Source organism: Orcinus orca, chromosome 1 (genome assembly GCF_937001465.1).
Source record: "Orcinus orca chromosome 1, mOrcOrc1.1, whole genome shotgun sequence".
Classification (NCBI taxonomy): domain Eukaryota; kingdom Metazoa; phylum Chordata; class Mammalia; order Artiodactyla; family Delphinidae; genus Orcinus; species Orcinus orca.
Window position 1 is genome coordinate 52,897,626 of NC_064559.1, and position 21,793 is coordinate 52,919,418.

Sequence of the window (21,793 nt, forward strand, 5' to 3'; positions counted from 1 at the left end):
TTAAGTACAATCATATTAAATATAAATAGTCCAAATACCCCAACTGAAAGGCTGGATAAAAGATCAAGACTCAACTACATGCTGCTTACAAGAAACCCACTTTATAAAGAGACAAGTGGGTTAGAAGTAAAAGGATGGAAAAAGGTATTCCATGCTAACACAAGTCACAAGAAAGCTAGAGTGGCTATATTAAAATCAGATAAAATAGATTCCAGAACAAAGAATATCACGAGTGATAAAGATGAAAATTTCATAACAATAAAATACATAATGATATTATGTCTTCATCAGGAGGACATAACACACCTAAATGTTTATGCTCCTAATAACAAAGCTTCAAAATACACGAAACAAAACCTGATAGAGGGACTTGCCTGGTGGTGCAGTGGTTAAGAATCCACCTGCCCCATCATCAAAAAATCTACAAACAATAAATGCTGGAGAGGGTGTGGAGAAAAGGGAACCCTCTTGCACTGTTGGTGAGAATGTAAATTGATACAGCCACTATGGAGAACAGTATGGAGGTTCCTTAAAAAACTAAAAATAGAATTACCATATGACCCAGCAATCCCACTACTGGGCATATACCCTGAGAAAGCCATAATTCAAAAAGAGTCATGTGCCACAATGTTCATTGCAGCTCTACTTACAACAGCCAGGACATGGAAGGAACCTAAGTGTCCATCGACAGATAAATGTATAAAGAAGATGTGGCACATATATACAATGGAATATTGCTCAGCCATAAAAAGAAATGAAATTGAGTTATCTGTAGTGACGTGGATGGACCTAGAGTATGTCATACAGAGTGAAGTAAGTCAGAAAGAGAAAAACAAATACCGTATGCTAGCACATATATATGGAATCTAAAGAAAAAAAAAAAGGTTCTGAAGAACCTAGGGGCAGGACAGGAATAAAGACACAAACATAGAGAATCGACTTGAGGACACGGGGAGAAGGAAGGGTAAGCTGGGACGAGGTGAGAGAGTGGCATGGACATATATACACTACCAAACGTAAAACAGATAGCTAGTGGGAAGCAGCCTCATAGTACAGGGAGATCAGCTCAGTGCTTTGTGACCACCTAAAGGGGTGGGATAGGGAGGGTGGGAGGGAGATGCAAGAGGGAAGAGATATGGGGATATATGTATATGTATAGCTGATTCACTTTGTTATAAAGCAGAAACTAACACACCATTGTAAAGCAATTATGCTCCAATAAAGCTGTTTAAAAAAATAAACACAATCTTAAAGATTAAAAAAAAAAGAATCTGCCTGCCAATGCAGGAAACACAGGTTCAAGCCCTGGTCCAGGAAGATCCCACATGCTATGGAGCAACTAAGCCCATGTGCCACAACTACTGAGCCTGCGCTCTAGAGCCCGTGAGCCACAACTACTGAGCCCATGATCCACAGCTACTGAAGCCCGTGTGCCTAGGGCCCATGTTCTGCAACAAGAGAAGCCACCTCAATGAGAAGCCCGCGCATCACAACGAAGAGTAGCCCCCACTCACTGCCACTAGAGAAAGCCCACACGCAGCAACAAAGACTCAATGCAGCCAAAAAAAAAAAAAAACCTGATAGAACTGCAGAGAAAATTAGACAAATCCACAATTATACCAAAGACTTCAACAAATCTGTCAATAATTGATAGCAAATCAAGAAGAATATAGATTTGCACAACACTATTAACCAACTAGACCTAATAGATATTTATAAAACACTCCACTCCACGACAGCAAAATACACATTTAAGTGCACGCTATATTCTGGGCCATAAAACAAGTCTCAGTTAATGTAAAAGGATTCAAATCATACAAAGTATACCCTGACCACAAATTAGAAATTAGTAACAAAATGATACCTGGAAAATCCTCAAATATTTGGAAACTATATGAACTTCTATAAGCCCATGAGTCAAAGATGATACCAAAGGAAAAATGAAAAATTATTTTGAACTAAATGAAATATCCCATATGTGTGGGAATGGAACTAATGCAGTACTTAGAGGAACATTTACAGCATAGAAATGCCTTTCTTAGAAAAGAAAAGTTGCAAATCAATGGTCTCAGCTTCTACATTAAGAAACTAGCAAAGGGATAACAAATGAAACCCAAAGTAGACAGAAGAAAGGAAATAATAAAGATCAGAACAGAAATCAGTAAAATTTGAAAGAAGAAAAAATAGAAAAAAGACAATGAAACCAAAAGCTGTTCTTAGACCAATAAATTTGATAAACTTAAACCTACCAGACTGATGGAGGATAAAATAGGGAAGACACAAATTTACAATATCAGGAATGAGAGAGGTAACATCATTAAAGATTCTGAAGTCATTAAATGGATAAGGAAATATCATAAACAATTTTATTCTGATAAATTTGACAACTTAGACAAAATGGACATAATCCTTCAAACACACAAACAACAAAAGTTCATCAAGAAGAAATGAATAACCTAAATGACCTTATATTTATTAAGGAATTGAATTTGAAGTGAAAAAAATCTTCCCACAAAGAAAAGTCCAGGTCCAGATGGCTTCTCTGATGAATTGTACCAAAAGTACAAAGAAGAAATAATACCAATTCTACACAAACTCTTCCAGAAAATCAAAAAAGAAAGAAATTCTTTACACAACACATACTATGATGTCAGCACATTCTAAAACCTAAGCCAGAGAAATAACACAAGAAAACTACACACAAATATTCCTCCAAGAATATAGATACAAAATTCTTTAACATAATTTTAGCAAATCGAATCAAACAAATCAAGCAACATATAAAAAGATAATACATCAAAGGGTTTATGCAAGAACGGCAAGTTGGTTTAAGGCTCAAAAATCAGTGTAATTAGGGAATTCCCTGGCGGTCCAGTGGTTAGGACTTGGTGCTTTCACTTGTGGTGGCCCGGGTTCAATCCCTGGTCAGGGAACTAAGATCCCCCAAGTCTCACAGCCAAAAAAAATTGTAATTATTATTAGACTAAAAAAGAAAAACTATATGATCATCCCAACAGATGCAGAAAATGCATTTGACAACATCCATTACTGACTGAAAAAAAACTATCAAGAATAGGAATAGAAAGGGATGTCTTAAAATTGGTAAGGGCATCTACGAAAACACAAACTTAAAGCTAACATCACACTTAAACAGTAAAAGACTGAAAGCTTTCCTTTTAAGATCAGGAAGTCAAGGATGTCTGCTCTCACCACTTCTATTAAACGTTATCCTGGAGATTCTAGCCAGTGTAATCAGGCAAGAAAAGCTAATAAAAGGCATCCTGATCCGAAAAGAAGTAACATGCTTTATTTACAGACATTATATATGATCCTCTGTATAAAAAACCTAATAGAATCTACAAAATACCCACTAAAAATAACAAGTGAATTTAGCAAGGCTGCAGGATAGAAGACAAAAATGCAAAAATCTATTATAGTTCTATATACTAGCAACAAATAATTAGAAACTAATTTTTTTTAATATACTATCTACAACATCATCAAAAATTGTAATACACTTAGGGGTAAATCTAACAAAAGATGTGCAAGACCTGCACACTGAAGGCTTTGCAGAGAAAAATTTTAAAAGACAAAATACAGAGATGTACTGTTATTAATATTATTAAAATATTAATTCTCCCCAAATTGATCTATAGATTCAACACAACAACAATCAAAATCCCAGCAGGCTTTCTGTATAAAATTGACAAGATGAGTCTAAAATTCATTCAGGCATGGAAGTGATCTAGAATAGCTTAAATAACTTTGAAAAAAGAAAAACAAAGTTAGAGGATTTATATCTGACTTCAAAACTTACTAGAAATCTATAGTAATCAAAATAGTATGCTTGTGAATCAGGATAGACAGTAGAAAGACAGAATATACCAAAGACCAGATGTAAACCCCCATGTATATTTGATCTTCAACAAAGGTACAAAAGCATTTGAGTGCAGAAAAAACAGTCTTTTCAACAAATGGTGCACGAACAATTAGATATCCATATTTTTAAAAGTAAATCTCAATCCTTATTTTGCACTATAGACAAAAATAAAATCAAAATGGATCACAGACCTGAAATTATAAAACTTTTAGAAGAAAACTCAGGAGAAAATCTTTACAACCTTGGACTAGACAAAACTTTCTTATGTAAAATATGAAAAGGACAATCCACAAAAGGAAAAGAAAATATTCATCAAAATTAAGAACTACTATTCTTTGAAGACAGTGTTAAGAGTATGATTAGGTAAGTCACAGAACGGGAAAAAGCAACTGCAAATCACATATCTGATTAATGACTTGTATCCAGAATACAGAAACAACTCATATAAACTCAATAAGGCACACCCAATCTATTTTTTTACTGAAGTATAGTTGATTTAAAAGTTGTGTTAATTTCTGCTACACAGCAAAGTGACTCAGTTAGACATATACATACTCTTTTTTATATTCTTTTCCATTATGGTTTATTCCAGGACATTGAATACAGTTCCCTGTGCTATACAGCAGGACCTGTTGTCCATTGACAAACCCAATTTAAAAATGGACAAAAGATTTGATTTGACATTTCACTAAAGAAGACAGATGAATGTCTGATAAGCATACGAAAAGATGCTCAACATTACTAGTCATCGGAAAAAGGCAAATTAAGACCACTTTGGATATTGCTACACATCTCCTACAAGGGCTTAAATTAAAAAGACTGACCATACCAAGTGTTGGTAAGGCAGTAAAACTGGAACTGTCATATCCTGCTGGTGGTAAAATGACACAAGCACTTAGGACAACAGTTATGGCAGTTTCTTAAAATGTTAAACATAAACCTACCATATGACCCAGTCATTCTACTCTTAGGTATCTGCCCAAGAGAAATAAAAGTATATGTCTATACAAAGACTTGAACGCAAATGTTCACAGAAGCTTTATTTGTCATAGCCAAAAAACTGGAAACAACCCAAATGTTCAACAAAAGGTGAACTGATAAATAATCATTGAATATCTACAGTGGCATACTACTAGATAATACAAATAAATTAACTGTTGATACATGCCACAACATGGATGAATCTCAAAATGTGCTGAATGACAGAAGCCAGACTAGAAATAAGTGTATGTTATATGACTTCATTTATATAAAGTTCTTGAAAATCCAAACTAACCCATTAAAAACAAAAAGCAGTTTAGTGGTTGTCTGGTGATGCGGTGGTGGGGATTGAGCAGGAAGATTACAAAGGGATGCAAGGAAATTTTTAGAGGAAATAGACGTCCATTTTCTTGATTGTGGTGATGGTTTCATAGTTATTTATATATTCCAAAACATATCAAATTATACTTTAAATATGTTAGTTTGTTGTATGTCAAATATATTATATCAAATTGGTTTTTTTAAGACGTATGAATTAGATCAGAATGTAACACTATAACTCACTTCCCACTGCTATAATGCCCATAACTCAAAGAATCACAGATTTTGAAGAACTGCAATTCATTAGTAGGAAAGTTAAATTTCAGAACTGGTTCACAGTTTGCTGTGTTTAAATCATGCTTTAAGTTTCTGAGTCCTTGAACTACAAACCTTAGGATATGTTTAAACTACAAAGCATATGCACCATAAAGAGAACCAAGTTCAAGAGGAACTAAGATAAAACAAATCAGGAATGATGAGAGGCCAGTGTTCCTGGGCTTTTGGAAAAGAACATGTGAATTCTAAAAATATCCTAAAATGTCTCTTATATGGCCAAGCTCTGATCAATGCTTGGGTTTCCCTGGCTCTATGAAAGTGGATTCTCTTTTCAGAATTTCTGATATCAAAGGGGAGAGGCACTTGAAGTGTAAATCCTAGAATAAAGCTATGCCCCAGATGAATATGATTCATGGTTCTTATGATCGTGTGGTCTCTTATTTATTTTTTTTTTTATTTTTATTTTTTTGCGGTACGCGGGCCTCTCACTGTTGCGGCCTCTCCTGTTGCGGAGCACAGGCTCCGGACGCGCAGGCTCAGCGACCATGGCTCACGGGCCCAGCCGCTCCGCGGCATGTGGGATCTTCCTGGACCGGGGCGCGAACCCGTGTCCCCTGCATCGGCAGGCGGACTCTCAAACACTGCGCCACCAGGGAAGCCCATGTGTGGTCTCTTAAATTTCAGTATTCTCACTGGCTTGGTCAAACATCAATAATAGGCCGACAAAGGCATTACTGGGGAAAAAACACTATTTTTATATTTTGTATTACTGCTAAAAATACATAAATTTTAGATCACAAATAGACTTTGTGTAACCTTTTTTAAATATAGAAATATTCACACCACTCACCCACATACAGCTTCCTCATGTTGTCTACAGTTAATAAAACTTGGACACCTCTACGAAGATGTTCAATAGCATCATGACATCCAAAGCATATCCAGCACATCAAATGTCATTATTTTATAGTTACGGTGCTGTATAAAACACATAGGTAAACTTCAAGGTTCAAATTAACAAATATCACAGTGAATGCTTTTTATAATAAGAGTTTAAAGTTCTTATATATGAGAAACGAAATTATACAGTAGTTAAGAACACAGACTCAAGACTGAACTGCCTGAGTTCAAATCTCACACTAGCCACTTACTTGCTCCATAACCTTGGCCAAGTTCCTTTATATGTCTACGCCTCTGATCCCTCATCTATAAAATGAGGTTAATAATAGCATCTACCTCATAGGGTAGTTATGAAGATTAAATAAATTAATAGGCCTAAAGAACCTCGAACTGTGCCTGGCTCATGGTAAGCAGCCAAGAAGTTTTACATTATTGTTGTTGTTATAATCATGCTTATGATTGTCACTGTTATTAGAGTTAAGATTACTATACAGGATAATTAACACTTATCACTGATAATTTGAAAAATACAAATATATCTACTAAGAATTAATATAAAAGAAGGATTTGAATAGACATTTCTCCAAAAAACATATACAAATGGCCAATAAGCCCATGAAAAGATGCACGGCATCACTCATCATGACGGAAATGAAAATCAAAACCACAATAAGGGTACTTCCCTCGTGGGAATGCAGGGGATGTGGGTTCCATCCCTGGTCAGGGAACTGAGATCCCACATGCCGTGGGGCAACTAAGCCCGCACGCCACAACTACTGAGCCCATGTGCCACAACTAGAGAGCCTACATGGCACAACTACTGAGCCCTGGTGCTCTGGAGCCTGCACACCACAACTAGAGAGCCCACGTGCCACAACTACAGAGCCAGAGTGCTCTGGAGCCCAAACACCACAACTAGAGAGAAGTCTGCGCACCGCAACAAAGATCCCACGTGCTGCAACTAAGACCCGACGCAGCCAAATAAATAAAATAATTAATTTAAAAAAAAACCACAGTGAGATATCACTTCTCACCGACTAGGATGGCTTTAATAAAAAAGAAAGGAAAATAACAAGTGTAGGCAAGGATGTGGAGAAATTGTAACCCTGTGCAATGCTGGTAGGAATGTAAAAAGGTGCAGATGTTGTGGAAAAGTGGCAGTTTCTCAAAAGTGGGTATAGATAGTGGTGAGGGTTACACAACTTTGTGAATATATTTAATGTCACTGAATTGTACAGTGAATTGGTTACTCTCTCTAGCATCCTCACTTTTATTCCTTCAGTTCACCAATAAAGAACTCAATACCCATTCTTACCTACAAGGCTCCAAAAAAGGCAGAGAAGCTAGGATAAGACATACTGCTAAATTCTAAGAGAACTTAGAAAAGCATAAAGATGCTACTTTGATAACTCATGATAGGGACTTCCCTGGTGGCGCAGTGGTTAAGACTCCACGCTCCCAATGCAGTGGGCCCAGGTTCAATCCCTGGTCAGGGAACTAGATCCCACATGCATGCTGCAACTAAGAGTTCACATGACACAACTAAGGAGCCCTCGAGCCGCAACTAAGGAGCCCGCCTGCTGCAACTAAGACCCAGCACAACCAAATAAATATATTTTTTTAATTTATAAAAAATAGCTCGTGATATATTTTAACACAACTATATTAAACTGGAAACAGTAACTATGAACTTGGATAACAGAGATGGGATAATTTTTCCCAAAAAAGTACTGGATTGTAACTCAGTTCCAATCTTACTCAGATTCCAATATAACTTCACCAAGAATCTTTAAATCACTAACTTTACATGATTACTTCCCAATAAAATGGAGAAAAGACTTATCATTTTTCATAAATTTATTGAAAAAAATACAGGGTATTTTCAGACTGTAGAAAAAAAGCAACTTTGTAAAAAGGTATCATTTTATAGAATATGCTCACAGGTAAATGGAATAACATTACTGGTTATATAAGTGAAACATTATCATTGCCAGTTATGCTACAGGCAAAGAAAGATTATCGGCTTCACAAGGTAATATGACTATTTCTCAAGGTATGACAATCAAGATGTACATCAAAAACATAACCTAAAGTGCAAGTAACTAAAAATTTCCTCAAACTGATTTAGGGGGTGCTTGAAAAAGAATGACTTAGGACTTTCTGACCTGAATAAAACAACAAGAAATATGGCCATATTAAATCCTCTTCAGAATCTTTCTATTTCAATAGGAATTACCACATATGATATTGTCCTTTCTTAACCATGTTATCAAACAAGATTCAAAAATTAGCAAATAAATCTTCATTTCTCTAAAAATGAAAACTACTATGAAGTTTTTATGAAGCCAGAAAATACTAAAAGTAGAGTCATTTTTTAGATTTGAACCACGTCTTTTTTTAGTTGGTAGCTACTATGCTGGACATCTTTTTCAGGTTCATTGATACAGGCTAATCACCAACCACTGGGCAAAACTGGCCCATTTCAAAATAGGAACGTGCACTAGAAAGACCTTGGGTTTCCTCACTTGGGGTATTCTTGAAATCTACAAATACATAGAAAATTGTACAGAGTCAAGCCTAAGGAAATCATGGGAACAAGATACTTATATAGTATATCCTGCCCAAATTTAAATCAAACAAAATCTCCTACAAACTTCCACAATATTAACTGGATACAGGATTCTTCATTTCACTCAAACTGCTCTATGTCACTATTAAAAGTTAAGCTACTTTGTTCCTTTCTAAGTGTGCTCCTATTACATGCTAAACAAATGACTAATGGATAAAAGAAAATTTGGGTATGATTTCAACTATATAGCATTTTGGAAAAGGCAAAACTACAGAGGCAGTAAAAACATCAGTGGTTTCCAGGAGTTAGCGGGGTAGTGGGTAAGAAGAGATGAACAGACAGAGCACAGAGGGTTTTTAAAGCAGTGAAAATACTCTGTATGATCCATAATGGTGGATACATGTCATTTTACATTTGTCCAAACCCACAGAATGTACAACACCAAGAGTAAACCCTAATGTAGACTTCGGGTAAAAATGATGTGTTAATGTAGGTTCATCAACTGTAATAAATGTGCCAGTCTGATTGGGGATGTTGATAATGGGGGAGGCTATGTATGTGTGGGAACGGGGGATATATGGGAAATCTGTTATCTTCCTCTCGTTTTGCTGTGAAACTACATCTGCTCTAAAAAAAATTAAGTCCTTAAAAAAAAAAAAGAAAACTGCTTAATGGTCTATACAAACTACGCTTTTTCAAAACAATTCCTATTCCTGCCCTTTTTTTTTGAAGAAAATATTTTAAATTACTTTTGTCATTAATGTTAGTTCTTGTTGCCATTCCTCAAATTTGGCTCTGACATTATAAACTTCCCTAGAACATACCTAAATGAATCCCATGCTAAAAACTCAGCATTAACACAGTGCTATATAAGGTATACACCTCAGTCATTCATCCAGCTAAAACTAAATGAACCTATATTCAAATCACTGATGTCAATTCCTTCTAATACTCTGAGAAACAAAGAGTAGAAGGAGGACACGATCAGCTGAGATGAAAGCCGCCAACTATGTTCTTCTTAGAGTATCTGGAACATTATGCATCTGTGTCAGGTCATTTCAGTTGGAGAGTCTAACGTAGTATAAATAAGGCCATGGTCATGGATTTGACCTTTAGCAGACCAACTGCTTTGACTCTATACTCATGCTCCCCTCATTCACCTGGAAATATGCCATTAATCAAAGGGAGTACCATTGAGGAAAAACACTCAGTTTTGAAGGTCAGTCTTATAAACATTAGAACTCTGAGCACATTTAACATGTGCTAAATAACGTTTAAGGCACTACATGAAATCTATGCAAACATACTTCAATATGTTGAAAGTAGCAATACAGAAGTAGGACTTAAAATTATGAGCCATACTTTCATATACTCGTGGCAAGAACTGCTTTCCAAGAAGGTCACACAAATTTGGCACTAAGTCTCAGGCCTTTAAAAACATACTCTTCTAGGAATTCAGCCTAAGGAAACAGTCAGAAGTTCAAAGACTTATGCACAAAGAGAATCAATAGACTGCTAATATAAAATTTTTGAAAAATGTTAATGTTTAAAATAGGATAATGGTTAAATCAGTTACGTTCAATTAGTCATTAACAAATTATATTTTCATATAAGCCTCAGTAATAAAGCTGTGTGATACTGGCACATGAACATAGACAGACCAACAGAACATAATAGAAAATCTTGAAATAAACCAAAATGTATATGGCAATCTAATGAAAGATAAAGGAGTCATCTTAAATCAGTGGGGAAAAATTAATTATTCAATAAATGGTGCTAGGATAACTGGAAAGCCATCTTTCTAAAAGTGAAATTGTATCTATATCTCATACTTTATACCAGGATGAATTCTAAATGGATCAAAGGTTTAAATGTAAAAATAAAAACAAGAAAGTACTAGACAAACCATTATTATTTTATAACCTCAGAATAGGAAAGGCCATTCTAACTAGGACATAAAACCAAAAAGCCATAAGATTGATACATTCGGGACTTCCTTGGCAGTCCAGTGGTTAAGAATCTGCGCTTCCACTGCAGGGACACAGGTTCAATCCCTGGTCAGGGAACTAAGATCTTGCATGCCACGCAGTGTGGCAAAAAAAAAAAAAAAAAAGAAGAAGAAGAAGAAGATTGATACATTCAACTGCATAAAAATAATTTCCTCATAGAGGAAAAGAAAAAAAAAGATAAATGAAAATACCGGCAACTCATGGCAGACAAAGGGCTCTTAATATACTAAAAGTTCCTGCAAATCACTAAGAAAAAGATCCAACAACCCAATAAAAATGGCCAAAGATATGTACAGTCACAATAAAAGGTATATTTAAATGGCTCTGTAAGATATTCAATCACACGTAATATAAGATTTGAAAGAATAAAATTAAACTAAGACTAATTTTTTAGATTGTCACATTAAAAATCCTTGATAATTCCCTATGTACGGGGAGATGGGCATTCTCATACCTTGCTGGAGAAATATAAATAGGTACAACCCCTAAGAAGAGCAATTTGGGACTATCTTTCAAAATTACAAATACATCTATCTTTGACCTAGCAATTCCATGAATTTTTGTTATAGATATACACAAGCAAAATGGCTTATATCCAAGATTATTCATGCACTATCACTTGCACCAGCAAAATGTGGGGATTGGTTTAATAAATTATGATTCATCCAAGCATCATGCAGCCATAAAAAGAATGAGGAACCACTTTACAAATGGACAGGAAAATATATCCAAGATATATTAATAAGTGTGTGTGGAGGGGAGATGTGAGGGAGGAATAACACAAACTCCAGATCAATTCCTATAATGGGTTAACAATTCTGTAAAAAAGGAGAAAAAAGCATATACACAGTAAAAACTATGATACTATCAATTCAGATACTAAGCAATTAACAACTGGCTCCAGACCCCCAGAACACCCAACCAACTTCCTTTGGGGGTTTGTTCCAGTCACTTCATTAACCTCACAAAAAAATGACCCAGCCTTTTTTTTTTTTTTTTTGGCCATGCGGGATCTTAGTTCCCTGACCAGGGATTGAACCTGTGACCTCAGCAATGAAAGTGCAGAGTCCTAACCACTGGACCACCAGGGAATTCCCAAACCCTGAATTTTTTTAAACTACATTTCTTGGATCCCACTCTTGGCAGAGTTTTTACCTATCTATCTATCTATTTCTATATGCCTGGAATAGGTATGGAAGGATACACAAAAATTTCCAACATTTATTCATTGTGTGGGAGGGAAATGATTGCCTGCCAGATGGCAAGTGAGGGGTGGGGAGGAGGGGTGAGAGAGACCTCATGACATATCCTTTTATACCTTTTGAATTCTGAAAGAAGGAAATGTATTTCCTATTTTTAAAATTACATTTAAAAATAAAAATATATTTGAAAAAATTTTAAAGATTTTCAAAGCCATAAGAAAATATGCTATTAGAAAAAGGCAGGATATAAAATAGATGCAGTATGATACCAAATATGTACAAACAAGTATATCTGTACACAGAAAAAACTGGAATAAAATATTAAAGGAAGAATTATCTCTAAGAGGTGGAATTATAGCTGATTTTAATTTTCTTTGGCTTTTCCTATAATTCAAATTCTTTACATTAAGCATGGATTACATTCATAATTAGGAAAATAGTATTAAATTTTTAATAATATGAATCAGAGAGGTTAGAAATTAAAAGGGAGGTATAAAGCTACTAAGGATTATCCAGGATTCTAAGGATCATAAATGAAACATTCAAATTTCCTCAAAACATCACTCCAATGGCAGAATAAAGAATTTAGGAAAAGATCTAATCTGTCCTCTAATCTACCTCCTAAGGATCACTATGAGATTATTCTCATCCTCCTACTTTCTGGATGTTTTGACCGTTTTTGTTTTCTGTTACCTAGGTAATGGTACTTCCAGCATTTCCCTTAAAGACTGTGAAACTAACAATCTGGTATTTCTCACTGACCTTCAGCTTTGAAAGGCCATCTCCCTAAGGGAAAGCAGTAAGATCTAGAAGCTATAACAGGAGGCTGAGGAATCTGAGGTTAAGAGTTCTAATCCTGACAAACTGTGGAATTTGTCTCCAATTTTGGGAAGAAGCTAAATTTCCTGAGTCAGTTTACTTAATGAGGAAACTTAAAAGATTATTTTGAAAAATATTTAGGACTATCAACTTTTTACACTTTTTAACTCTTCACACTATTCTTCTGAACTCTGTTTTCTTGCCTCATGTTAAATTTTTCCTCTCTAAATTTTCACTCTTCCAAACAGTATCTGCAAGTGTTACCAATGTCTTAGACTTAGGAGCAGGGAGGGGATACTTTTAGAAAGCCTACTGTAAATGACACAACATGAACAGAACTTGAGCCAAGTTGAAGACAATTTATGGGGGAATAAGAATGCAATCAGGATCTAAACTGGACCCTTATGAGCAAAGTGGCCACAGACAACCAATTAATGTAACTACATTGAGTAAGGGAAGGTAAAACTCAAGACTTCTAACACCTGAACCCTGCTGATAGAGATAGGAAGATGATAACTTCTATGTCACAGGGCAGCAAATGAAGTTTTGTCATGCTTGCTTTCAAGGGCTCAATTTTTATTTCTTTTGTTTACCGTATTCCCTCCAACCCCATTGAGCTGGGCCTCAGGACATCTTTTTTTCCCTACTATTTACATATCATGTACTTCTTGATGGCTGCCTTCCACAAGAAAACCAGCTACATTAAACTTGTAAAAGGTTCTCTACCAACAGGTCTTGAGAAGCACTTGATAGCCTTTGGGAAGAAACAAACATCAGAGAGCAATTATCCCTCTGCCAAGGGCGGAGTGCCCTCAGCACACTTCAAACTCCTCCTCCTGGTTAACAAGACCGAACACCTCTCTAGTTACTTAAAAGTTATTCCAATAGGGTGGGACAAGGGAGCAGACAGCTGAATTTTTTCTGGATTAACTCAGTCATTAGTTCAATGCTTTTTTGTGGTTCACCTACTTAAAAGGTGATCAAATCACTTTGTGCTACTCCAGAGAGCAACTGCTAAAAACAATTACATAAACCCTCCACTTCAATTTACCTTATCCTTCTTTCTAATAAAACAAAGTGTAAGAAACCACTGCCTTGCTACCATTTCTTCAGTAATCTCAGTAAAGCCTACTTTGTCATATGAATCCCTTTTGTTTTCCTTAGCAAATCAGAAAATTTTATTTCATTCATCATAAATAGGATACAACTGTACATCTTTTTTTTTTTTTTTTTTTTTTGCGGTACGCGGGCCTCTCATTGTCGTGGCCTCTCCCGTTGCGGAGCACAGGCTCCGGACGCGCAGGCTCAGCGGCCATGCCTCACGGGCCCAGCCGCTCCGCAGCATGTGGGATCTTCCCGGACCGGGGCACGAACCCCTGTGCCCTGCATCGGCAGGCGGATTCTCAACCACTGCGCCATCAGGGAAGCCCTGTACATCATTTTTTAAAGTGCATACACTGAATCTTATTATCTGAAGAAGATAAAGGCAATCCTTATAAACTATTCTCAGATAAACAGGGGCAATCTAGAACTTCATATTATTTACATCAGAGAATTTGTACAGATCCTCAATTCCATACCGGCAATTCCTAAACCCAAAAAGCTCTGAACACTCTTTTTTCATAACTTCTCTAGCAGTAAAATCTGACCTGCACTGACACCATGCTATGTATAGTGTTAAACAATACTTAGCATGAATGTCCATTTGTTTAATTGCAGAACTATTAACATGACTGATGTTGCTCCACACACCACTGGGGGGTTATATCACTATATATACCATATTTTCTAAAATCAGAAGTTTTGAATTTTGAAACACTCTAATCCAAACAGTTTTGGACAAGGGATTGTGGATGTATAGTTTCTATTCTGCAAAAGTATTTTCGTTCTCTGAAAATGAAATAGCAATAAACCAACATGATAGAGGGTAGAAAAATACTAAGATGTTGTAAAGGAAATTGTCCACCATCTAAAACATTAGTAGAATACATTATTTAAAGGAGATATATAAATTTTCTCTTGAAGGAAAAAAAGGAGGGCTATTTGAAATCAATATAATTTAAAATAAACAGTATATACCTAGGCCTTCTTGGAAGTTCTCTTTAATTTCAGTGGAGAACTGTCTACTCCTACTGTGTATAAAATGTATTGGAGATTATGGGAAAATGATGTGTCAACACTCAAAGTCATCCTTGAGTATTTCTTTTTTAATGAATGGGCTTAAATATATTTTTTTAATATTTATTTATTTATTTGGCTGTGCTGGGTCTTAGTTGCCGCACGTGGGATCTTTAGCTGTGTAGTGCAGGATCTAGTTCCCTGACCAGGGATTGAACCTGGGCCCCCTGCATTGGGAGCCTGAAGCCTTAGCCACTGGACCGCCAGGGAAGTCCCCATCCTTGAGTACTGAACTCAAGCTTAAGATCCCAAGGATTCCTAAAACATTAATACTCATTTGTAAAAGTTCAATTAATAGTATTTGAGGAAATTAAAACACTTAAGTAACATGAACATGTTTTGGGATATACTGAATACATAGTCACTGATTTTCTTCTGGCAATCAATTAGCTAGAGCACATAAAACTTCTAGTCTTGGTTGAGCAATTTCACTTATCTACATGTTACCACAAAACAGGAGTCATGGGGTGCATATGTAAGACGTGTAAGAATGAGTGATTTGCGGGACTTCCCTGGTGACACAGTGGTTAAGAATCCGTCTGCCAATGCAGAGGACATGGGTTCAAGCCCTGGTCTGGGAAGATCTCACATGCTGCGGAGCAACTAAGCCAGTGTGCCACTACTGAGCCTGCACTCTAGAGCCTGCGAGCCACAACTACTGAAGACCACATGCTACAACTACTGAAGCCCGCACACCTAGAGCCCGTGCTCCGCAACAAGAGAAGCCACCGCAATGAGTAGCCCGCGCACCGCAACGAAGAGTAGCCCCCGCTCGCCACAACTAGAGAAAGCCCACGTGCAATAACGAAGACCCAATGCAGCCAAAAATAAAATTAATTAATTTAAAAAATAATAAGTATTTTTTTAAAAAAAAGAATGAGTTGCTGAGAATATTCAAAGTGAATTATGCTAAGAACTTTCTGTATAAGGCCAGTGAGTTAGTCATAACTAATTCATACTAGACCAAAATAAAATAACTTCCTGGACTTGTTACTGGTTGCAACATTTTAAGTAAACATAGAAACATGTTCTCTAAAAATGCAATAAAATATACTTTTTTAATTAAATCATCCTTTGTTTTAATTTATGAAGTATAAGCAATATTACTTACTATAACCAGATAAGACTTCTGCCCCTGTCAACTCATAACCAGTTCATGAGAAATTCTTACCAAATTCCCACTGCCATATTTCTAGAATTGTATTATATTTGATGCAGTATGATTAATTCCCTTTTTCTTCTGCTTGCTGAAATAGTACCAGCCTTTAGAAATTTTCCAGGAGGTCCCTATCAATCATTAATAAACAATGAGCTATATATTAGCTTAATGGTAGGCAATAATGTTGATGTTATTTTATTAACTGAATATTTTAGATAAGTCCTGCCCATACTATTAAAATTAAAAACAATATGGTTTCTTGGTGATCACTTCATCATGAGAACTATATTTCCCCTCTAGCTATTTAAAAGCACATCTGTGCATACACCTGCAGATCTGTTGTACTGATGGGTGCAGAGCTCCAATGCGGGCACTGCTGGAGACTGGTATCTTTAATTTCCCCCAAATAGTGCCCTTCACTCACCATCCATTCATGGTAAAGTAGTTAATTTTAACGTCCTCATTGTTTACCAGAAAGCAGAGACAGTGAGGCTGGCTTTGCCGTTCCCGTTTCCTTTTGCTGGGCTGCTGAGCTTTTTCAGCCAATTGACTTCACTTTGAGGCTATAAATATCTGAAAAATGTTCTGCATTTGATGCTCTTGGATTCTGCATCCATATTTAGCTGTTTGTGGCATGCCTTTGTTTAAGCTACTCTACCACCCATACAGTCAGTCAGGTTGAGATCTGGATGGTCAAAGGACAGATGGATCAACATTCAGCACACACTGACTTACCGTGGGGGAGGCATCGATCTGCTAGACACTGTGACAATGAAGGGAGTGGCAAGATAGGAATACAGAGATAAACAAGACAGACAGATTCCCTGGTGTCAAAAATATTATAGTCTTGACGGGCATGGGCACAACTTATAATAATATTGGAATAAAACAAATGAAACACTTTGCAACTAAAAGAAAATGAAGAATAGCACAGCATAACTATTTTCTCTTGGCTGTGTCTCAAAAATGTGCATTTGTTTGTGTTCTAAATATAGGTCTACATATTATAAAGCTCTGGACATATTCCAAAAAGTTTGTAATCATGACAATACACAAAACTCTGAATATAGGTATAATCCACCAAAGAGCCAGACCTATTAGTAGCAAACTCAAAACAGTAACCAGTCTTCAAATTTTGTGAGGCAAACTAATAAAATATTGTTTCCAAAAGTTTCTGTAAGTAAATAAATAAAATAAAAGTTTCTGTTAAGATATTTGGGAAGAGGGGTTACTTCTGTTCTTCTTGTTTGTTTGCATACTGATTTCAAACCTTAAGTATATTGAAGAGGATATAAACCATAGCCAGAAGCCAGGAGCACTTAATACAGCTCCTTACTTTGCATCTTATCTTTAAAACCCACAGGTCTATTCTAGGTTAGGTCTCAAAACTGAATGAGCTAGATTTGAGATCCCCATTCCCACCTTCCTATCTTGTGAAAACATTCCAAACAAATATACATCTGCCCTCAACATTCCTTCTTTCAAAACTCAGTTCATTGACCTTTTGATAAAAGTGCTCCCCAGAATCCTGATAGTCATGATTTAAATGTATTAAAGGCTTGCTTGATGCCTGGCCCCAAGAGTCAGGGTGGAATTGGGAGGCAAAGTTGTAGGTTAAATAATAGGGTAGGCCATAGAATCAGAAAACTCAAACTAAAATGTACCATAGATACAATTACTCCAGATTCCACATTTTATGTAGAAACCTAGACCCATGGACTTAAAATTACTTGCCCAAAGTTAAACAACAATTTGTGGCAAGGCCAGAATGAAAACCCAGGTTCTCAACCCCCAGTTGCATGCTCTAGACTAGTTTCTGGATTTCTTTAAAAAACGTTTGAGTACACTCATCAAAGTCTCTTTCAATTGTGTAAAAGAACCTTGATGTTCCAAAACAATCAGGATTTTGAACACACAAAACAAATAAACAAGAAAACCAAAACGAACTGTTTTCCAAATTGATTTTCTACATTCTATTTTTTTTACTTCAAAGAGCTATACAACAGGCAACTTAAAAACTAGCTAAGGACATAGAAAAGCCAAGAGTCATTCAGATAGTTTTGGAATATTTACATCAAACTAAAGACAATAAAGTAGTACCCAAGATGAGCTGCCTTAGAGGAAGGAAAGTAGCAGTACTAAACAGTAAATAAAAACTTCTGGTTAATTGATAGGGAAGACAAAAAAGTTACAATGCAGTATAAAGTCTGCAGATTGGCTTTGAAATGCACACTATATATGTGTGTGTGAGAGAGAATATATATTTAAGAATATACACACAAACCTAGCCCTAGGAATGGACTACAAAAACAAGCACATAGGTTTATGAGTTATATGCAAAGAAGGTAGTTAATACTAAGTCTAGAAAATCCAGACAGAATAGTTTGACACTGAAATACTGAATTGTCATATATACATATTCTTGCAGTTAACAAGGCCCTATCTCTAACTTCATATAAAAAACAATATGCAAAAGAAGTGTATAAGGACAGAAAGGATAGAATAGGAAAAAGTTGTAACCACAATATACTCTAATTCAAGCTCAATTTCAGATTCCCACCAATCTTTGTTACAAACCATCGGCTAAGTAGGAACAGCAGGTGGGTGGAAAAATCAGGCACTAAAGTTTTTAATCTGCTGAGAATGAACTGGGTGACCTTGCATCATCTCCCACTTCTTTGCTTTAATTCTTTCAGTTAATTAAAATAACATCAAGAAACATTTATAAACATCCAGCAAAATACAATTAAGAATTGGTTATAAAAATTGATGGATTTTTAGAACTACAAGGACCATTAAGAGATTATTTAATCCAATCCACTCATTTTACAGAAGAGGAATGAGACGTCAAAAAAGTGACCTGCTCTGCTCCAAATCACATAGCCATGTAGTGGAAGAACTGAGACCAAAATTCAGATCTCTGGACTCCCAGTTCTATGATCTTTCTCATGGTGATAGACTTAAAGTCTTGAAATCAACTGAACTATCCAGGAGGACAACTTCAAAGTCACAGTCACTCTTGAATACTAAACACATACCCTGTTCAGGATGGAAAAAAAAAAAAAAAACATAATGTACTTGATCACTAACGGGCTTAGATGCACATGACTGCAGGATAACATCTTAACATTGTGTTGATCTCAGGTGCTTCAAATTTGCCATCTTATACTCAGTCACATTACTAATGTCTTTTATAGTCCTGTGAGCTAAGTGATAAACACCTTGACGTTTCAATATTTTGGAAAGCCACAGCTCAGTCCTGAATGCCAGGCTATAAATCCTTGGGCTATGGGTTTTCAAAACCAGCATGGTTTTAATGCTGCCACAAGGCTCGCCCTAATAGAATCTCATCATTCAGTTTTAATTAAAGAGGTGGTTACTAGGAATGCAGAAAGGGAAAGTTTTAGTGTGTTCATCACTTTTTAACTTGCTGAGTAGCAACCCAGTCACTTTACAAAGAGCACCAGAAACAATAGTGCAATCCGAAACAATCCACACCCCTTGGACTAAATGCTTTCCTTTGGAGAGTGAGGTTCAGAAAGAGGTTATAGAATTAGACTGTTCCCACCAAATAAATGCTTCTGATTTTTATTTTATTATCTTAACCTCTGCTAAGCTGTTTCATAATATCTTAGTTTCCAGCCTTGCCTCACTCCAGAGAAAGCAGTGAAACGCCATTCATTTGATTTCACGGTGTGTTCTTCTTGAAGATCAGCTGACACTTCCCTTGAAGTCACCACCTGAGAATTAAGTCTACATAGCCCAACTCCACCTTAAATGTACTGCAGGTACCTGAAAAGGTCCAAAGACCATACTGAGTCACATCTCTCTCCTCAAGTCCTAGTCTGGAGAAACTTGTCAAAAATGCACCCCAGAACCAAAAGGGATGTGGGAAACGGACCCAGGATGGATGGGGACTGAGAACACGACTGAGACCAGGTAATGAATTTCAGCCTGAGCAAAGACACAAAACATCAGCCTCTAAGACGGCCTTTGGTCCTTACCGTACACCCGGACCCAGCTCTGTTGCTGGCACACGGACTCCAGAAGGATCCGATCCAACATGCCACCGGCCACGGCCCCACTGACCGGGACAACAGCGTCCAGCTCCTCCGGGGGGAGCGGCGAGTCGGACTCCAGTCCCGGGAACATCTCCGGCCAGGAGAGCGCCTCCGCGGCTCCTCCGGACGACAGGGAGAGCTCCATGGTGCCCCTGAGGGACAAGGCGGCGGCGGCGGGGCGGGCGCGCGGCTCCGCGCCCTGCCTGCGGGAAGGGGAGGAGGAGAGCGCAGCAGCGGGGGCAAGGACCCGAGAGGCAGCCGGCGCGGACGCGGCTCACCTCCTTCCCCGCCGCCCACTGCCCGCGGCTCGGGCGCTGCTGCCCACCTGCAGCCGGCGGGCGGGACCCAGCCCGGGAGGCGGATCCAGCGTGGCCCCGGGTGGGGGTGGGTCCGGGCTCAGGTATGGGTCCCTCCCGGGAGGGGACGTGGAAGGACCCGGGAGGGGCGGCTCGCCCGCCCGCCCCCTCGGAGCCGCCTTTCTGTGCCCCAGCCGGCGTCACCCGCGGGCCGATCGGGCCGGGGCTGGGGATGGAGTGGGGCCAGACAGGGCTGGGCTGGGGGCGTCGCCGCCAGGGGCCGCCCCCTTTGACCGGCTCCCGCCGCCGCCGCCGCCGCCGCCGCCGCCTCAGGGGCTCCGAGTGTCCACTCCCTCACCCCTGGGTGGGGGGGCGGGGGAGGCGGTGGCCCCGGGTTCTCGCCCGCCAGTCCTCAGCACCCACCCCAGGAATGAGCCGGCCCGCCCCTCTAACTCTCAGGCCAAGGCTCTCGCCGCTGCTCGGGGTCCGGCTCCGACTCCGCGGCGGATCCCACAAGCCCGGCTGCCGCGGCTGTGGCGGCGGCAGGCGGCATCCCAGGGTGATAGGCCGGAGTAATCGAGGGCCGAGAGCCAAGCCGCGTGTGCAGTAGAGTAACGAAGCGGAGGAGGAACTGCCGCCGAAGGCAGGAAAAATCGGACCCCGAGTTATTCATCCAGCCAGTCCCGCCTACTTTCCAAATACTCTCTCCGCCACCGCCCTGCAGTGCGTTTCCCGGTCTACCAGTCTTCCCAGCTGCTTCTTGAAGTGGAGCCGGCGTGGAGAGGCGGGGTGGAAAAGGGGTGCGGGAAATTTAAAAAGAAAGGAAAAGAGCTTCCCTTTCCCCTTTTCCCACCCTTTTCCTTGCATGTATGCATTTATGTCTTTATTTATTTGGACCAACATTTCTTTCTCATTGGACGGAGAGATTGGAGATGCTGCTTTATTTTACAGTCACCCTAGGGGAAAAGCTTCCTTCCTTCCCAGAGAGGAGAGTTGGCAGCGGGGTCTGGGATTATGGGATTGTGTGGGGACCGCGCTCTGCGACCTGTCCGCACTGAAGCTGGATTTGTCATCGGTTTAGAATAGCATGGTTAAGAAGTGTGGTGTGGATGGATGGACGGGCCTCGCAAGCACATGAAATG

The 21,793-nt window shown here is 38.4% G+C and overlaps 1 protein-coding gene across 3 annotated transcripts in view; it reads right to left on the reverse strand.

The window, feature by feature from the left end:
- Window positions 1–21,224, reverse strand: part of RASAL2 (RAS protein activator like 2) — a 382,318-nt gene extending 361,094 nt beyond the window's left edge. For 2 of the 3 annotated variants that reach the window (XM_033428151.2, XM_033428152.2), the window contains exon 1: window positions 20,299–21,223. In XM_033428151.2, coding sequence (XP_033284042.1) covers window positions 20,299–20,500 — 202 coding nt within the window. In that variant the 5' untranslated portion in view covers window positions 20,501–21,223. Of the gene's footprint in view, window positions 1–20,298 lie in introns of all 3 variants that reach the window. The other variant, XM_033428154.2, reaches the window with a different exon arrangement.
- Window positions 21,225–21,793: the final 569 nt, after the last annotated feature.